Here is a 21,500-nt window from a genome sequence, read left to right as displayed (position 1 = left end):
GAAAGGCAATGAGAGGGAGTTTTCATATTATTATTGAGGTCATATTGGGCTGAGAGGCGAGGATATGGTAGGGTATCCATTCCGCCAAATACACCCAGGGCATGATCATGGCCTCAGCCCTGATGATGTCAAGGCCTTGCACTCAACAAGACTTGAATCCTAGTGGACTCATTAAGAACCATTCAACTTCACCATTAGATTGAGGGTCCATTGATGCCTTATATACTTTAATATTTAATAGATTGAGAAAGAGCGATATGATGTTGAAAAAGGTGCTAGATTGAACCACCTTTGAACAAAGCTTAGCCATTGCCCATATGCTAGAAAGCTTAGGAGGCCAAGGGCCCCTGGAGCATGACAGCAGGTATCTGAAAACTGGTAAAATAAAATAAAATAATCATAAAAAAATGTGCAGCAAATCACAGCAAGATGTCCTATCAAAATTCATCACAGGACCATCCAAGAAAAATGCACAAGAGAATCAATGGGCCTTAGCCACACCTCCACCTGAATTGAGCCAAGATCCAGATCCCAAACAGATCGGACCCAAACTGGCAGGGCTGCAGGGCCAAACCAGTAACATCGACTAAGTTATACTGCTGTGAATAATCCCTTACAATATATGTGATCAAAGGATTAATGAATTCCTGTAATGCTTCCTTCAAATGCCAAACTAAAACAAATTAACCCCAGGGAACGTGAGTCAGTTCCACACTCAGCAACCTGTGGTATGAATTCACGTCTACAACAAAAGGTAAAAACAACGTTACATGTAAAGCCACATTACACGAAACAAATTGCAGTGCCAATTTAAGCAACTTATCATACAGATTGAAATTCAAAATGATTCGAAAATGACATGCATGTTAAGAAGTTAATGTCTGAAAGTATGTGGGCATCCAGATAACTTCTGAATTGAAATTTCAAGAGGAAGGAAATAATGCTAAATGGGTTCTACCAAACTTGAGTACTAGCTTCCCAGAAATTCTACAAACCTGCTCAAAAAAATCCTAGGAAAGACAATTCAATTAAAAACCTACTAAAAATTTCCAGTGAAATACTGGTGCACAGAAGCATGTCATTCAACATCCTTTAAGATGTTGCCTTACTCTGGTCCATGCTTACAGGAAAAATTGATTGACAATTTGCAAAAATGATGCCAAAATCTTGAAAGTGACACAGATGGGTAGATTTGGGTGCATGTATTTCACTAAAGGCCTTTCACTTGTTCTGATAAGCCAGTCAATATTGACCAGTTCTCAAGAGCATCTGCCGATGATACAAAAGCACTTTTGCACAAATCAAGGTTTTCCTTTGAGACTGGGATAACACAGATCAATCAGCAGTTAGATAGATGAAATTACTAAAACACTAAACTAATGGGACAACCATAACAAAGAGTTATATAGTACTAATCAAATGTGGGTGCAAAAAACTTAAGCAAAGCTTATTAAAATACCTGCAGATATAAGAGAAGCCAAGGATGCAGTGAAAGTATCTGCTTTACTTTTCTCCTCAGGGTTGGAGCTCACCTGAAGTGCAAACATGCACGTGCAACAACGCAAGTAAACTTTCATATTTTTCTCACAATAAAAGATATCATAACTATGGAGAGATCTAAGAGCTATAGATGAGTAAGAAACCGAAAGTTAACTGCATAATTTGACAACTACTCAGATTGGAGCAGTAAATTGTTGTTACATAGTTACTGAAATATTCTCATGAAGTAGAAAGAAGTAAGTTCATCGAGGAATACAAGCATTAATTAAATGATCATGTGAAGATATCATACTTAAAATAGTTTAGTTACCATCTATCCTGATGCCTTCTTTTACTTCACAATTTACCTAATTACAGCTAGGTTGGTGGGAAATCTCTGGAATACATTGCCGAAGGCTGTAAGTTATTTCCGGCATCAGGAAAATATACCACCTATGCTGCCATCTTTCACATAAAATTTATTTACTTATAGATAAGTTGGTAGCAAAGATCTGAAATATATTGTCAAAGGCCGTAACTTTACTTCCAGCACTAGGTGAAGATCAAGCTGCTTTTGCAGTTTATGTATTTACTTTTATCGTATTTGGTTCATGAAAGTTGGAAAGAAACTGAATGACCATTATAAGGTACCGGTGCTAAATAGAAATCAAATGATAGTGAACGAGAAAAATTTATCTGCAAGCACAATAAAATGAAATTAAATTTATATTAGTGGCAACTGACCAAAAGAGAATTGTTAAAAATCTGGTAATGGAACACACCTAGCATGAGTCTAAACAGTAATAAACAAAAACACAGTAAAGGAAAGACTCGAGATGGTAGAAACCCCATCATATGATCCTTCAGCAAAGGTAGTCCAGCTGTAGCTGAAGACCAAAGAAGGTAGCAAAAAAAGGTAAAGTTGACCTTCATAGGACGAAATCGAAAATTCCAAAAAGAATAGCTTGCCTAGTGATCCTTCAGCAAAGGTAGTCAGTCATCAACTCCAACATCAAATGGTCAGAACCAAAATAAATAATTTGTTAGAATAGTAATCTGGTGTTTCTATATCCCTTGAATTGTGCTTACCATGCCATATATGGTTCATGTCTTCAGTGGTCCAGAAAAATGAAAAAATAAGAATGGAGTCAGCAGATTATATCAACGAGCCAGAATCTTCATAGGTTGAAATAAATAAGAACAAACACAATATATCTATGGTTTTTATTCTGTGCCAAAGTGACATACGTACATGAATCCCTGAATTAGCAGCAATAAAAATCCTAGAGCTAATGGGACAATGTAAGTATGAATCGATTTGACTCTGATTATTATTGCTACATAGTGTTGTGAGGTATTCACACATCGCCTCATCGCAAATGGGGACCCCACTTTTTTCTTGCTTTCTAGGGTAGTGTTAGAGTCCTTAGCTATTAGCCTTTACATTAGAGGGGTATAGGTGGTCAAGAAGCCAGGAGTCAGTGGATAGCCTTGTTGTGAAGTGTGAAATGAGTGAGTTTGTAAAGTCTAGATATCATGAGAGTCAATCATGAGTGAAGAAGGATTGCTAGTTAGAGGGTCACTTCAAGTGCTCCTCTTGAGGGACGAACGCCACCTTCAAGCCCAGTACAGCGAACTTCTTGTGCCTCTCCCACAGAGCGAAAACTCATCCTAAGACTACATGGTGAATATTGCATGATGCATCAAAGTTGAGAGAGTAAGAGAAAGAGAGAAAAGGTGAGTTAGAGCCTTCACTACCCTCAAGAGCGTACTTCATTTACCATCACTTTTGGAGCGAATTAGAGCATTTGAATGAAGATAATGAACATGATTTCGATTTGAGGTCACCTCAAGTACTCCTTTGGAGCAAAGTTTACTTCATGTATCCTTTGATAGGAGTGAATTTTGCATTTTAGGCCTTCATAGGGAAAGTTTAACATATTTTTGTAAATGAAGACTTAAAGAACCTAAGGATTGAATCGATGAAGCAACAACGTGATTGAAGAAAAGTTCGTTTGAAATTAACTTCATCTTCAAGCCCCCAAGAGCGAACTTCATGTTTGAGCACAAGAAATAGTGATTTTGAGTTAAAAGCGAACTTCATGAACTGAGGTACAAGAGCGAACTTCAGGAATCAGAGGAGGGGAGCGGAATTCAGGAATGGAGGGAGGAGAGCGAACTTCATGTTCTGGCCTAGGGGAGCGAATTTGTCTCATTTGCCCAAAATAAGATGCAAAACTCCTAATAGATCATTTCTTTTAGCTGATTTGATGTCTTAACATGCTTAGGAGAGAGCAATTTTGAATTTAAGATGATGAAAGGTAAGTTAGAGGGCTACTTCATGTACTCACTGAGGGGAGATAACTTCATGAACTGAGAGAGGAAAGTGAGCTTCATGAACTGAAAGAGGGGAGGGAACTTCATGTCTTGTGGATGGAGACCGAACTTCATGAGAATGAGTTTGAGAGAGAATTTCATGTGATGACCTTCAAGAGTGAATTTCACATGCAAAGAAATAGTGATTTTGAGTAAAAAGCTAACTTCATGAGCAGCAAGGTAAGAGCGAACTTCATGAACATCAAGGTGAGAGCGAACTTCAAGTGCCCCTTCCTTAGAGCGACCTCAACTTCAAGTGCTTCTTCATGAAGGCGAATTCTCTCTAAATGCTCTTATTGAATCTGCAAACCACATAAAATCACATAATTATATCAAATTTGGAGGTTATATTGAAGGCATATATCATGTGTGTTTGATGCTCATTTGTTTGTTTTGCAGGAGATGATGAAAGAAATCAAGGGGATCAATTTGGAGGAGGATTGAAACAAGTCTCTCAAGGATCAAATTTCAACATCAAGATTAAGATACAAGGAAGATATCCTCAAGGGAACTTCACAGACAAGCACAAGAAGGTGATTACACAAGAAGCATTTACTTACACAAAGACATGATCCACAACACCAAGAACATGAAAGGAGTCACAGAGAAGGAATTCCAAAGTAGAGAAGCAGTTGTGCCATCAAGAATTCGTTCCAAGGCAACATCAATACTCCAAAACTAAGGGGAAGACAAGATCTATACCTTGCACCTCCATGATTGAAGCCCTCAAGAGGACAGTTTCAGAAGAGTCAATCAAAGTTAGAAGATCATCATCATCACCGCTGAAGCTAGATAATGTTGAGTATCAAGAAATGTTCATGATGATCTATCAAGCCTACAAGTGCAAGTCAAGGTGGAATCCTAGTCATCATCCCAGTCACCACTCGCCAATCAAAAAAGTTCCACATCAGCATGTCTAGATGCAATGACCCTGACTCGTCCATGATGGCACAAACTTCGAGGCACCTACCCTTATTATTTATTGGTCATGCCAAAGTGTGTAATTATTTCATTGGCCCGAATTGAGTTTGTTGTAACAAACCCTAATTAGGGTTTTCATTGTAAAATCTCGGCCATCAATCTCAAATTGATATGAGCCATTGAATTGTATTGAGAGCATTAAAAAAGGTTCAAGCTCTTCATTTGTAAAGGTTAATAGTTAGTAGCAGGAGAAATAGTTAGTGAATAGAGTAGTGAATAATGAATAGAGCTAAGATGGTAGCTAGATTAGAAGAGAAGCTAGATTAGGAGAAGACAAAGATTGTTGTCAAACCTTGTTGTAAAGAACAATTGATTTCATTGAAGTTATGGTGAATTTGATTTGTTGTTTCAACAACTTGCATGATCTTTACTTCTCAATTCACTTTCTTGTTATTAAGATTGAATGGAGCAATTTGTTGAATGTATTTGTGTGGAATCCGTTTAGTCTACAACACTAGCCCCTTGCTGATTGTAAGAGTGCCTTGAGCGGTCAACTAGAATGATATGAACTTAACCTCAAATTGTTATGCATCCATTGTTTCTGCATTAATTTGAATGGTGATCAATGTTTGATGGTAATGATTTGAACATCTTTGAATTGTCCTTAGAAGATTGCACCGAGCTTGTGTCAAATTGTTCAAGTTGATGGTGAGACCTCACCTAGTAGGATTCCATCTAATCATTCCTCCTTCTTACATTCTAGGTCTTGGAATAGACTCTCTCAACCCTTTATCTTTTGCCCTTTTTTCAACTCAAACTAATATAGGATAAAAAAACATCACAATATTGCAATATTAGATGATCAAGTTCCAACGATTCAAGCATTCGACAGTTCAACATAAGCGCCCTTGTGAGACTAGCAATCACATCAACCAACTGTGCTTATCCACATGTCAAGACCTGACATTTATGAACCTTGGAGTTGTCTCAAGTGATCCTTAAGCCAATCTTCAGCATTTGAGAAGCTTTGTTCAAGAGAGGATAAGATACTTTTAGGTATTTTATTCTGTGTTTGCATGTGCATAAAAAACACATCAACACATAGCAATCCAAATGTGCATATTCTTATGTAGTTGAAAGAAAAGCACATTTTTTGAATATGTCTGTCATAACCCTGTAAAAAAATTATACTAACAAACCAAAAACTTAGCCAGCCCCAATAATTTTTTTGCTCAAATCTGCAAATTAAACCAGCAAACCAGTACTACGATTGGTAACTTGAATATGATATTGGTGATAATATTTCAAGACAAGTGCATGGGGGGAATTTAGAGAAATGCTTACACCAACTCAATAATCTGTCACAGCGCATATGTGTAATGTCCATTCTCAAAAAAAAGTTTCATGCAAATTTATTAATTTTCAGATTTTTCACTTTTAGACATTTTGTCAAACAATTTGCAATCAAGGGAAAACCTTCAATATTTTTGAATCTCAACAATCAACTGCTGCTTTTTTACTTTTAGTTTCTTTCGCATTTTAACAAACACCTAGCATTCAAGGTCAATGCCGGGACATTTCATCAATAGATGAAGGACATGCTGAGTTTGTGTTGTTTGTTAACAATATTTGAATATTTGCATTCTTTAAGTAATTTGTATAGGTTAATAAACAGAAATTACTTCTAATATCTAGATAAAGATCAAACAGTTCAGACCTGAATATAATGATGTTTAAATGTGTAACAATGCTGGTGCAGAGTTATTCATATATATGGCTGTTTGAATACATTTAACTGCCCAAGAATGAAAACTTGTTCATAAAGATGCAGTACACTCAAAGTTAAGACCTTATGATGACACTGAGGAAGGACCAAGTGCTGGAGACTAAAATCCCATGCTACAGCTACAGGCAGAGATTCTTCTCTGGATGCTCAAGCCCTGTTCTTAGCCTCAATGATATCAACCATATGATGAGATGTATTCCCAAAACATTAAGTTCTTGCTGATGTGGTGGCCAAAAATCATTCTCCAAAACTCTTGCAAAGTACCTTCAGGTGCTGGGATTCAGTCTATTGTTGAGACAATACAAATGCTGCAGCAGCTAAGTGTCAAGTTATTCCCAATTATTCCGGCAAGCTTCCACAACTTATTCCACTAACTCCAAATTCCCTTCCATTTCCACATCTCCTTTTCAAATTGGTTTGGTGGCTCATTGTTAACCCATAAAGAGTAGCGGCTGGAAATATGAAATGGCTCTCCTTTGATATGAAGTGCCACTCAAGAAAATTGATCTTAATCATTCTTTTAGAGGTTGCGAAAAATAATATTAAGGTCAAAATGTATCGCCCCTTACATAAATCCTTCTTCAAGTCTTAAATGGTACAGCAGATTTTGTTTGAATTGTTTGCTAGCTCGTATTTTCCTCCATGTCACTCAAAAACACTGCCACTACCTCTTTCCATAATCCTTTCCTTTGACCAATGGTCCAAATCAGCACACATTCAATGTCCTTTTCAATTTTCCTCAAGTCCCCTTGAATAGTGCGATAGCTTAAAAAGTATCACCTTTATTATTGTAGATGTCGACCCATGAGTGAAGCTTCCTATCTATGAAAGGAATCTTAAAATACTTTTAATTTTCAAGCACTTATGTTCCAAATGGTTATAACTGGCAATATCACCATATCTTCTATAAAATTAATCCATTAAACCAAAGTTTGGAAAAAGATTCTTTCCCTTTCAGCACAAATTTGTTACCTGCAAATCTGGTAAAACTGGAAAACCTGAACAGATAAATCATTTGCTCCAAATCTGCAAACCTTCAGTACACGTGTGAAATACAAATGCCTCTACCTGCAAATTGGCTAGGGCAGATCTCACACAACTGAAACCAATCTTGGTCATAGAGACTTTCGTCCTAGGTTGAAAAGCTGAAATACAATTCCAACTCCCACAAATTTCACCAAAGATGAATAATCCAAAATGACTTGAAAATGAGTCTTTTCAGCCCGTTTTATAGTCTTCTCGAGAACTTTCCAAAATTTAATATTTTAAATCATTTTTTTAGAAGAAAAATAATCCTAACTTTCCAAAATTTAATATTTTAAATCATCTTTTTAGAAGAAAAATAATCCTTATTGCTCCTCAAAGTGACTTTACTTAATTATTTTACTTTCCGGCAATTCAATCACTTTTAAATCCACCTTATAAATAATTAATTTATGGATAAAGCAAAAATAGAGTGGAAGTAAATTCTTAAGGCATCAAACATCCAACTTACTAAAAATAAATGCTTTCCAAAAACAAAATATTCCTCCAAGAAGTTTGTAGTGCACCCAAAATGGCAAAACTGCTCACTGAAAGAATCAATGGACTCATCTTGATCCCCCAAGCACAACGTTAATGAATAAATTCATTTTGAAAAGGTTGGCATTCACTGAAAAAGTTGGAGCTAACTACGATGTTGGAAAGACTGAAAAAGGGGACATTAAAGTCCTCCCTCCCCAAAGATTGCTTGTCTTCAAGCAATGTCAACTCATACATTGATTGATCCTAGATTAAGATCAATGTGATTCTAGGATCCTAGATCATTCTGTGGAATTTCCTTTACCATGAATCGGTTGCTCCTCTCTAATGCAATCATCCACTGCAAATTGGTAAGACTATTGTTGCCTAAATTTCCTCCCCTCCATTAATTTTTTTATTTTCCTCCACTTTTGAGTTGAATATGCTATTCTTGTGTTTTGGTATCCGTATGATCCTATAAAAGTTTTGGTACTTAGTTGTACTTAAAGCATTGTTGGAGTTTTGTCTTAGTTAGAAACTTTTGTCGGAATTTGACAAGCTTCCTCAAACCGGCTCGTGTCTCCACTTTCCTTTTCTTTAAGTGCTCTTAAAACTTGGCAGCCTTTGAAATAAGTTCTAATAGTCACGTCAAGCCCCACCATCGTTTTCAATGCTTAATGTACATATCAAAAATTGGTTCTAAATGACTTGTCGAAATCTGACACCCCAACTCAAATTATTTCTTCCTTATGTTTATGTCTTGTGGTTGCCAAGTCCTTCTAGTTTTAAAACAAGAGTTGGACTCTGACACGGTTTCCTAACCGTGTTGAAGCTCGATGATTCAAGTCATACTCAGTGCAAAAGAGAAGAAGGTTGAGGAAACAAGAGAAACTTAAAGCAAAGACAAATTGCAAAGGAGTTTTAGAAACTGTGTCAGAACCCGACCATCAAAGTCACACTCCAAGTACAAAGGCAGTGAAGGTGAAACTAACACTTGGAAACTTAAAGCAAAAATAGATCATAGAGAGGTTGGAAAAACTTGGCAGATCCCAACGCTCCATCTTGAACTAAAAGAAATCAATATAAGTAAAGAGGAAAGAATGTTACACAAAGTGGGAGTTATAGGCGAAATTAAAACCTTTGGTGGAGTCCGATGCTCATTTTTAACTAAAAGAGGGGTAATGATAAAGCGTAAAGGAGGAAAGTTTCATTCAGCAAACCAATATGGAGTTTTAAAACTCGTGGCGGAGCCCAACTTGTCAACCCAATCAATTTGAAAGCTGAAGTGACACAACTCCCAGTAGTACTGAACATTAGTTACCAGGAGCCGAAGTAGATGAGCATTGAATGCATTGCTAAGGACTATTTATTCCATGTTCTCTACTTTTAAATCCTCATTCAAAGGAGAAATTGGGCATTGAAGAGAGGGATAAGCGGGAGCATAGGAATAGCATATGAAGCCAACACCATCGCCATTGTTGTAGAAGAGGTAGGTGCCCGAAACTACCACGTAGCTCATTTTCCCCATAAAGATAGGGTTTTTGAAGTTGGGAATCGAAGAATTGTCTTGATAAGGGGAAATTCTATCAAAATTTTCTAAAATTTTAAACATGAGATTCAAATATTTGGGTACAAGCATCTTAACAGATTGGAAAGCTCATTGCTTGAGGTTGGGGATACCAAGCAAGGGCATGTGGATTTAAGTGAATTTTGGAGAAGGGTAGAAAACCCTAACAAACACCCTATTACTCAAAGATTGGCTGAAAGTGGGTTGCTTGAAGCTTGAAGCAGTTGCCTTCCCTGTAGGTACACTGTGCACAGACTTGGTGCTAGAGTGCATCAATAAATATGACCCAGACACTAGGGAGATAAAAACCCTCGACAATAGGGTTCTCATTATGCTAGACTGTGCCACCATTCAGAATTGTTTCCAGCTCTTGGCTAGAAAGGAGTATGCTCATTGGGATTTCACTCTATCACAATGTGAATTCAATGCCAAAAAACAAAATTGTTATTGCCAAGAAATGGTTTTCGACACCCAGGAGGGGGCAATCACAACTACCCAAAACCATTCACAAATCATACCTAAAGGGGGAGATTGCTGACACAATTGTCCTATTGCATAGATTGAGAGGAGATACAAATGTTTTCAATTTGGATGAATGGATGTTTTTCTTTGTATAGGTTATATGTGTTAGGCACTCATACATGGACTGGGCAAGTTTGATCCGTGATCAGCTACACTCTATGATTACTAAGTTCCAATAGGTCATTATATGTCATCTTGCTTGTTTCACGCCTTGGCTTGCACTAGGATCTGGGATGGTCTCAACCACGTGTATTTACTGCTATATTTGATAATTAAATATAGGAAATACTAATACAGATAATAATGCATACTAGATATAGGAGTAAAATATATCTTTATTTGCACATGAAATTATTACAGGGAAGAAGACCAGAGATGGTCAGCCAAGGATTACAATTGATCCGATTCTATCCTCCTACCTTCCTTGATGGTACACAACATATTTAAAGGACCCAACAGTTGCCAAGAGGAACACAACCATCAACCAAACAATGCATATAGCTACTCGAGAGTGACAACAACTTAATTTGGACAATCAATACATTGTCGGATAACCAATATTATCAAACATAACAACAAGCATTTTATGTCGACTACATCATCCCCCCAAAATAAAAAGTTGTCTTCCAGATGACAAGTATAGATCAAGTAATATTCAGGAAGACTAATGACAAGTGTGTAGACAATGACTTGGACTAGACAACCCCAACTTGTAGTGTACCTGCCAAATTAAAAGGGGGATTTGGCGTTTGGGGGCAATACCCCCGCAAGGTTAAGGCACAACACCCCTTGCAGGGGTCCCCCAATGGGGTCAACAAGTAGCGTCCCTTGTGGGGTACCAAATTCTATGGCACACATGATTTTTGTGATTTTTTAAGACACCAAAACCAATGTTGACGAAGCAAAAAAATTGCAGTTTCAGAGTGTTTAACCAACATATGCAACATATTAAACTCTGATATACCATGAGAAATCCACTTTGTACTCCGCAAAATCCACCAAGAATGTGTCATATGCAATCAAACCATATGATGCCACCATGAGGCCTTAGTTGGCAACTATTGGGCCATACATGAGAGTTGTTGATTCATGCAGAAGAGTGCTACCATTGCCATACGGTAAGGTTCTATCATGGCTGATTGTGTCATTCAGGATGCAAGAGGATGGTGACGAATGACGCCCACACGATATAGAAATTATGCCGTATGGAATGGCTGAGAAGGTACCATATGAAAGAGGTAGAAGATAATCGCATAGGAACAACCAATGATAGCCATGCGAACAAGGAATGAGATCTTCGTACGGAAGGAAGGTGTTGTGCAGTACAAATTGAAGCAAATTGTCGCTGTACGAGGTGCCAAGGAAGGCGTACGGGATGGCAAGGTGGCCATACAGAGCAGCAAAGAGTCCGTATGGGGTGGCAAGGAGGCAAAAATGAGGTGCAGATACTGTACAGGAAATAGTTGTGGTCGTATGGTATGAATGTCTTGTTCCTTCCACCATACGATACAATCCAAGAAGGGCCTTATTAGAATTGAGGTTCATACGAGCTGTACTAGGAACAATGGCTGTACAAAATGAGTTGGAGATTGTCGTGCACTAGAGAAAACATGCCAAATCCATACGTTTTGTGGAAGGGGAAGCCATACAAGCGTTTGAGAGTGTCCTATGATAAAGTTGTGTGCAAACCGTAAGAAATAGTAAGCCGTATAGTTGCAAAGTGGAAATGCCATACATAATGTTGTCGTATGGATAGCTACCGTACACACTGATCATATCCCCGTACGATGTGGTTCTCCAATGGGTGCACTCCATTTTTCTCCCGTACAAAACACTTGAAGGGACTTTGTCGTACATTGCAAAATGATGTTGGTGAGAGTGCCCAAGGCCGTACGAGGAAGTTGGGAGTATTATAATTGGTCTTATAATTTTCCCCAACATTTGATATTTTGTCATTTTTCGTCTTTTCCCCCATACACTCATTTTTAAATTTTCTTTTTCCTTCCCTGTACATTGATTTTACTTGACAAGTATATGTACACTCCACATTGGATATTTTGCTCTTAGTAAAGTCAAATGTACCATTCATAACTTTACATGCTTTCCTCAGTTGCTCTTCATCGAGAGTTGTAGCTTGAAGAAATTTACACATTGACGAGAATACCTCATAGTCCTCTATTTGCCAGCGAAATAATCCATTCAGGGAACTCTTCTCATCTTTAGAACAATCTTCCAACTCAAGCACCCCTTCATCATTTGGTTCCATGCCTTTCTTCCTTCGTCAATACCCAACTCTTCATCTTCCAACTTTGATTCAGAGGATGCCAACTCCTCGTTCAGCACCTAGTTTCTTAGGTTGATGACGTACTTCCTTCCTTTACTCTTGATCGAGAGTGTGTTCCACTTCCAATTTTGATTGCCCTTGGGCAACATTAGATCATTGGCCTCATTCCCTTCACGTGGTGGTTTCTCTGTCAGTTCCTCTTGTGGCTTACATTGTTTTTGGCTAACTGTGTTGGTAATGGCCACTCTTAGTTGCGGCATAGTTTGAAGAAGGTTTGTCACCTTAATGGGTACAATTGTCTGTAGCACCCATCAAACCATCAAACTATGTTCTTTTCTGATTTTGATAGCAATGATGTACTTGCAGTTCTGTTGGAGCTTATGTGTTCTTTTGCCATCACTTGTTCTACTCCTCCTTTGGCTTCTCGAAGTCTATCCTTCTTTGTACGGTGATCTAGGTACACTGTCTTCTTTGTCTGTAACTTGGTGATCGGCAGGACTTCCTGTTGTGACCTTTTCACACATCGCCCCATTGCTAACAGGGACCCCCTCTTTTCCGACTTTCTGCATTGTTAGGTTAGGGTTTTGGCTGCTTAGTGGGCAATTTTGTGTTTCTCGTGTCTGAGTCTCGGAGTTTTGATCATGCCTAGTGTCGTTTAGGGTTTTGAGGTTATAGGATCAAGCGTGCAAAAATTGAGATTTTTAAATGATACTCGTTTTGTCTAAAGTGTAGACCCCTTTTTGAGCGTTAATGTGTTTTTAAATGTCCTTGTTGGTGATTTTAAGTGCTAAGGTGTTTTCAGACCTTTTGGAGTTGTTTTCTCGCTCCTAGAGAACTATTCAAGTTGATTTCGCACTTTATCCCGATAGTTTTCCTTCTGTTATGGTCCAATTTTTGATGAATTTACCTAAGTCCAGTTGAGTTTTAGAGTTTCTAAGTGATTGGAAAAATCATCATTTTTCGGAGTAAAATCCATATTCTAAGGGTTAAAAGGTCAAAAATCCATGCTAGAGGTGCTTTTCCCTTCATATTCCTAACTACCCATGGTTTCCCCCACTCAAAATCCAGACCGGACATGGATTTCCCCTGAAATCCATACTTGCCTCATTTTTCCACCACTGTTATTCCATACTAAGGTCATTTTCCCCTAGAAGCATTAAATTTTGTCTAAGTGTCAGGATTTATCCTAACTACCCACATTTTTCCACCAAGGAGGTATGGACAAGGTTGCTGATAATGTTTGCATTCATTCCACACCTAGGTCGATTTTCCACCAAGAATTTGTGACAAGTTTTTGAGGATTTTTGTCCGGATTTTTATCCAAACTCATAGCGATTTTCCACTAAGAGTGCATTTGATGATTTTGAGTTCGGATTTTCATCCAGACTGAGGTCGATTTTCCACTAGAGGGGTATTTTTGGGTGATGACTTAAATTTTGAGTGGAATTTTCATTCCAGACTCATATCAATTTTCCCCTAGCCCATTTTATGTGAATTTTGATGAGGATTTTTGTCCACACTGAGATCGATTTTCCCTTGTGGGGAAAATTTTGATATTTTAAATGATTTTAATGGGATCTTTTAATCCCTACTTGAATCGATTTTCCCTGAGGCTCAATTTTGACTTGAATTGAAATATTTTAATAAATGAGCCCTATTTTAATTGTTTTAAATGATGATTGACGATTATTTAAAATTTAAAAACAAAATTAAATAATTTGCAATGAGCATTTGATGTTTTTACCCTTCTAGAAGCAAGTTAGTTTTGCCAAGCAAGTATAAGAGCAAGTGTTTTATCCCACATTGCTTGTGTGGTGAAACTTGATGATGAAGGCAAGTATAAGAGAGGAGTCTCCAACAATATTTTATTATTAAGTTTAACAAGTGTCTCCATGTTTGGCGATTTTTCTCTCTTATTGGCGATTTTTGGCGAAGTGTTGAAGTGAAGTGTTTGATTGAAGGCCTCCATTTTTTCCAGCTTGGCAATCCTCTCCATTGCTGCCATTGAGGCTTATTGCCTCCATTGTTTTCAGATTTTCGATTTTGGTGAAGTCCGCCAATTTTGGTGAAAATCATGATTTTGTGAAGGATGACGATTTTCCTTATCTCCACCATTATTGCTTGTTGTTCCCAGATCATAGTTGCAGATTGTTGGCAAATTGAGGTGCATTGAAGACTATTTTCAGACTTGTGAAGGATGGCACCATAGCTGGAAATTACGATTTTAATTTGGCAAGTGTTTGTGCCATTATTTTGGTGAATTCCCTTCACACTTGGTGGCTGCCATCACTCCCTACTTGCTGATGTGTTGCAAACCTGGGTTGATCCTCCATTGTTGCAGCTGGTTCGACCTCCATAGCTGGCTGGAAAATTAATTTTCAGACTTATATCTTGTTCCCAGCTATTTTGTGCCTTAAGCGATTTTATCCGAAGGGCTGATTGGAGGCATTCTCAATCAATTTTCAGAGTTATCTTCCATTGTTGCAATCTGAAACTCCATTGTAGGGGGCTGTCCTCAAAAACAATTTTTTCCAGCCACCTACCTACCTTGCGATATCACTTGGGAAGCATTCTTGCTTCATTTCGGAGTTTATTTCTGAGTATTTTATCATTCCTAAGGGTGCTGGTATGTCCGAAAACTTCATTTCCAGATTTGTCTTCAGACTAAGTTTTCATTTCCAGCCCTACATACATGCCCATATTTTCTTGTGTTTACCTTGGAAGGTTGATTCTCATCAAATCTGTGCATGTCTAGCTGATTGCATCGTGTTTTAAAAGTTTAATTTTCAGGTTGTCTTCAGATTTTGTTGACCTCCATTGTTGATTGTGGAAGGTGTCCTCAGACATACTTTGTGTGAAAACACAACCTTTCACACCTTTCCTTAGTCACCGTTGATCCAGTATACTCCTTTGCACTTTAGTTTACACAATTTCTAAGTATAAGGAGGTATTAATGAATTTCATTAGGGTTTCATACCCTAACATTGTCACATTTCGAATCTAATTGTTAAGATCTACCAAGAGTGTGGACTATTTTCCTGACTTCATGCTTCAATTTAGCTTAAAATCTTTAGGAAGTCAGGAATTTTATTAAGAATACTATTTATTTTCCTAAGTTCTAACTTCAAGCTTCATACAGGTGCGATGTCGAAGTCCGGATTTAAGGAAAGAAAAGAACAACAGAAAATACTGGAGACTGAATTCTATCCAGAGTCTAAGATGTCATCCAAATGGAAGGAGATTACGGGTACAAACATGCATTTCGTGAACCTGAACCTGATGGGACAGTGGATGTTCGGAGTCGGAAATCAGATTCCTTCCCCAGCATATGTAAACATTATGAAGAGTGGTATTTTTCATGCCACTGGATTTCCACAGTCTATACAATGCAGTGAACTTATCCTGGAGTGTGCACGATGTTATGATCCTCGCTCGCGAATGATCAAAACTCCTAAGGGCGTTGTTATTGCCTACCTTGCTGAGATGTTCGGAATTCCACGCAGAAAAGATATGAAGGATGCAACTAAGGACGAATATAAAGAGCAATACACGAAGAAGGTGGATCCGTGTAAGAGTATGATAAACAAAGAGTGGATGATTGAGCCTAGGCTTCATCATTCCAAGGCTCCCAAGACACTCATGCGCACAGACTTCAAAGAGGAGTATAGTGAATTAGTATTCCTGCTTAACAGAGTGATGGGGATGCCACAGGATGCAATATTCGATGGATGAATTTTCTATTTCATCTAGGATTATCTCAGAGGGACATTGGTAAATTGGTCTAGAATCATAAGTGACAATCTGGACTTTCAGCTGAGGAATGTAGAGCGGTCCAAGTCATTCGCCATGACTTCCTACTTGGTATACCTGCTTGCACGGTTCGTTTCATAAAAAAGATTGATATGCAGAGGTGAAGTCAGGAATGGGCAAGGACAATTCAGGAGTCATAAGTGCTATCCCCAACTAAACATGTATAGAATTGAAGATTATAAGAGAGTGAATGATGTATTCACCATGTACATGACGCGGATGTTGCAAGGTGGAACCCACAGAAGATTGTCCAAGGAGGCAACAGAGCTAATAGAGAAATATGGATCGTGGTATATTCAGTTTCCCACTTTCACGTACCTTAGGATTCATGGGTTTCAATCCGAACCCTACAGGTTTCCTAGGTATCCGTCTGACAAAATGGTGTTGTTGGAAGTGGTGAGATAGCTTCTAGAGTTTGATGCCATTCAGAGAGAGAAGCGTAGGACAGGCATGACATTCCCTATTTCAGTTGGGAAGACATCGGAGGTTTGCCAGTCTGCCTTAGCCGCCAGCACTGCAAGTGAGGAGCTTGCATTCTATCGATTTGCAACCTTCAAGAAAAGAGAAAGATTCGATCCCGATAAGAAAGTTGGAAGGATCAGGGGAGAGAAGTTCATCCATAAAGTAGACATAGAAGATTATTGGGCCAACCTAATGGACGAGCAAGCAGTAAAGAGACGAAGGTGGTCTAGAATGTCAGTGGATTTCATGAGGAAGTGTGGAATTTTCCTCATTCCTGATCAAGTATTAGATGACAGGGATCATACGCATCCATAGTATGAGAATGAAATGAAGAAGGCAATCTTATTGTCTAATTGGTCAGAATCAGAAGAGATTGATCTGAATGTATTGATGAGAGAGGTATTGAGTTTCTCCCGTGCATGGGTAGATATTCAAATGAATAAGTTAGTTGATATGGGTGTTCCCTTCACTTATGAAAAGATGAAGCCGGAAGAGTCTACTTCCAAAGATGATCAGAGGACTATCAGTGATGTCAAGCTCCCAAGAGAAGGAAAAACATGCCAGGAGGAGTCAAGGCCAGATGAAAGAAGATTGAGGAGGTGAAGAAGAAGAAACAAAAGACTATCATTCCTTCACCACCTCTCAGTGTCTCATCAATTAAGGTGATTGAAATAACAGAACAAAATAAGGAAACCCAACAATGTTCCAACACAGTGATACTACCACAAAATATTCACGAGTTACATGCCACAGTGACATCTGCACCACCAAATGAGAATGATGATCAACCGGGATCCCCTACTATCCTTTTGGAAGTTAGTTTGGAAAATGAGATATACGATTTGACCAGGAATAATCCTGATGATGATGATGATGTTATCTTGGCATTGAGAGGACTTGATCGAGAGATGTGTCTCGATGATGGCATGGAGATGGCCGCTATTCCTGATTGGCTAATGAGAAGTATGGAGAAAAGTAAGAAAATGATAGAGGTACAACTTATTGATAACATTGATAATTACCTAGCTAGGAGTGCTAAGGAGAAGGAACCCAAAAGAGCTGAGAATTTGTCGCACATAGCTAGAGATGAGACAGGAATGCGGATTGCGTAGGTTGTTGTTCCTATTGCAGGCGTGACAACAGACATTGCTACTTCTATGGATTTCCAGATTACTTCAGTTGCCCTTGGTCGTACATCAAGAGAGCAAGAGTTTCAGGCGGTTGGTGATAACCTTAAGGCGATTGACGCAAGGTTAGATAGAGAAATAGAAGAGAATATCAGACTTAGAGAGTATATTGCGGGGATAAGGCGTGAGAATCCCACCCTTATTTCCCCTATTGCAGTTGATCATGGACTACATTCACACTATGAGGCAGCAAGAGATACACTCTCGGAGGTGGAAAAGTGGATTGAAAGTGCAAGAAAACAGGCAGATGATTTCCTTACTCAGTTTGTCCAGGCATATGATAGGACAACAGGGCTCATGTTTAGAATCCAGTATTTGGAGGGAGTTTGGGAAGAATTCCGGCCTATTCAAGAGAAGATTATTCCACACCTCAAGGCTTTGAAGAGGATTCCTAATTCCACCTTGGTCAGCGAGAACATTGTGCACAATGGAGACAGATACGATTTCCATGGCTGGTATTGTTCATTGGCCGTGAAGAGATCAACTTATGAGAATGCCCAGTTGAGCTGTATGGAGATGGAGGGATTGATTCAAGACATTCAGATGAAGATCCTTGCCTCAATTGAGGAATTATTGGGTGTTGATGTTAGTGATGCTAGTGGTTTACACTTAGCCGAATTAAGAGACAAGATGAAATTTATGTATTTTTGCCAGTTGGACTCTTTGAAGAAGAGTCAGATAGATGACTTGGTCTCTTTGTTGATTCATGTTCATAGTTCACAGAAGCTCATGCCAGACTGGGAGAACACTTTGGACGTTTTCTCGGATTCATTGGACGTGATTGATTTGCAAAAGGATACCTTGCCTAGCATTTCCATGGAGTTAGATTCTATATTGGCTAGATTCTTGGAGTATGCTAGGAGAGAGAGAGATGCAGGGAAGAATCTTCTAGAAGATTCCCTATTTGATGACTAGGTATCTTTTTATTGGGCCATATGTTGGTGGCGCCATTTTTTATGTAAACACTAATTACGGCAATTCTAGGGTTTTGTTGGCATGATCTTGGCCGTTGATCTTGTATCAATCCTGGCCATCAATTTTGTAAGACTATATACACCTCCTTGTCTCTCATTTGTAAGAGAGTTTTTGTAGAATTGTTGGTATATGCTGCAACTATTTGAATCTAAATCATTGTTCAATTGTTGGTGATTTTTCTCTTCAAATGTTGTCTTTGCATTCATGGTTCTCAATTCCTCCAAGTTAGATTAGAATTTGTTTTCATGTTTATTAGATTGAGTGAAAGATTTGTTGAATATATTTGTGTGGAATCCTTAATCCATACCACTAGCCTCTTGCCGCTGGTAAGTGTGCCTTGTGTGGTCAACTGGAGATTTGAGTAAACTTAACTTCAATTATTATGCAACCTTTGACAAGCATCAACTTGGATGGTGTCAATGTGTGATGGTAATAGTCTGAAAATCCTTAAGTATACCTTAGACGATTGCACTAAGCTTGTGTCAATACCTGTTTGTGAGACCTTACCTAGTTTGATTCCACTAGATTTGTTCATCATTTCCTACATTCCTAGGCTTAGAATAGATTTCCTGAACCCTCTTCCTTTTGCCCCTTTTTTTAGTAAGAATTAAGTCCAGAGCTTCATTGTTAAATCCTAAGTTGTTAGCACACCTATTCCGCATTTCCATGATTGAAGAAGATAATCCTAACATTTGCGTAAGTCCCCAAGTGAACATAGCAATTCACATCAACCATTGAGTTACCCACTCATCAAGACCTGACATGTAGAAACCTTGGAATCATTTTAGTTGATCTTATCCTTAGCATCTGAGGTGATTTTGTTCAAGAGAGGGTAAATTACCTTGGTATTTTATTCTAAATTGTTATGTGCATAAAACACACATCAACACTTCCTTGTCCAAATCCTCCACAGCCAACATATTCACCCCTTTCTACTTCGAACAGTCGGTGTCTTCATGATTCCCCGATCCACACCATTTGCACAATAATTCTACATTGTCTTTCTTATTTTGGCAATCTCTAGCAAAGTGTCCCCATTCACTACATTGTTGGCATTGTATGATAGGACGTCCTCCGAAGTCGTACAGTCAAAGTTGCATGGACACGGATACGGATACAAATACAAATACGGTATCGGATATGAATACAACCATTTTTTAAGACCCCCAATATGGATACAACTGGATACGACATTCATAAGAAACACATACGCATATTTAACACAATTTTCCTAGTTATTAGAGGAGATTTTCATTACTTCAAAAGCAATATAGACACATAATTGCTACATAAATAATTATAAGTTGATTTAACAATTTACAATATGCAAAAATAGTAGAGTTGCATTAGAAGATAATTCTCATTTGATGTAGGTTTTGTTTATACCAAATTTTTTCTAAAAATTGTATTATTGAAGTTTTTTAAAATTAAATTTAAGAAGATTTATGTCAAATTTTGAAAAAATCAGATCACATAGTATTTGCCACGGTTGGAAATCAAGGTTTTTTGGGCATGCATGGGTACAATATCCGATGTGTATCCGAGTTGTATCGGATATGTATCCGTTTTGGATATGGGGATACGCACGCCCAAGGAGGGAAACAAGATTTTTTTATTTTTATTTTTAATAAAGGGGTAAAAACTTTATTGAAAATTAGACACAAGAATTACAAAGAGAACCAAGGGCCCACGGCCCTAGAAGAGAACCAAAGGCCCAGCCCAAGATCAGCCAGTTTCATACCCATCCATGTCCTCAACAAAAATCTTCTACAAGTCCTAACAGTAATCCGAGGAGAGATGCTCCCAACCTTCAACTTTCCAATCACTACCATGTTCCGAGGCCCACTTAGCCAAACAATCTGCTGCTCTATTCCACTCACGAGGAACATTGATGAAAGACACCTGCTCCATTGACGAGCTAATATGAAGAATCTGACGAACAATCTCTGCCAACTACCAATGAATCCCACTCATCTTCAGCTCAATCAACAAGTTCACAACAATTTATGAATCCGATTCATAGATAACCTTCCTTCGACCCAACTCCCAAGCACGCTCCAAGGCATAGAGAATTGCAAAACCCTCCATAAAATTATTAGAATGCCGCCCTTTATGTACCAAAAAGAAGAGGACCACCTCCCCCATACGATCCCTACCAACACCACCAACCCCAGCAGGGCCCGGGTTACCCCTAGAAGAGCCATCAGTATTAATCTTGATAAACTCATCCTAAGGAGGCATCCATTCTCCCACCCTTTGAACCTTCTTCATAGTATGTCTACCTCTCCTGACACAAGCTGAGGTAGGAGACAACTCCTGCAATCCCAACCTACTCACAATATCCGCCTCATCTCTATTCAGAGGAAAATGCACCTCACATTTAGCTTCCACCGCTCCTGAATCATAACAATGATTCTATTCCACACTTACTAGACTACCAGTCTGACCTCACAAAAGATCCTCCTGTTCCTCTCGAGCCAAATCTGCCACAATATGAAAATGGGCCCAATGTACCGGACAGTCTGGAGGAAGGAGGAGAAGATGGGAGGTCTGCCCAAATTGCTCCAAAACTCCACCAGAGAATCCGCGTGAACACAAGAATGCTTGCACACCCCCCACCAATAGTGCCAA

At 38.6% G+C, this 21,500-nt stretch overlaps 1 protein-coding gene across 1 annotated transcript in view; it reads right to left on the bottom strand.

The window, feature by feature from the left end:
• Window positions 1-809: 809 nt before the first annotated feature.
• LOC131047648 (thylakoid lumenal 16.5 kDa protein, chloroplastic) overlaps window positions 810-21,500 on the bottom strand; it is an 82,460-nt gene continuing 61,769 nt past the window's right edge. The window contains exons 3-4 of the mRNA XM_057981437.2: window positions 1,460-1,532; window positions 810-1,320 (exon numbers count right to left, since the gene is read on the bottom strand). Coding sequence (XP_057837420.2) covers window positions 1,211-1,320; window positions 1,460-1,532 — 183 coding nt within the window. The 3' untranslated portion in view covers window positions 810-1,210. The remainder of the gene's footprint in view (window positions 1,321-1,459; window positions 1,533-21,500) is intronic.

This window comes from Cryptomeria japonica, chromosome 10 (genome assembly GCF_030272615.1).
Source record: "Cryptomeria japonica chromosome 10, Sugi_1.0, whole genome shotgun sequence".
Taxonomy (NCBI): Eukaryota; Viridiplantae; Streptophyta; class Pinopsida; order Cupressales; family Cupressaceae; genus Cryptomeria; species Cryptomeria japonica.
Note: the sequence above shows the minus strand (reverse complement) of the source record. Positions and strands in the feature narration are given on the sequence as shown.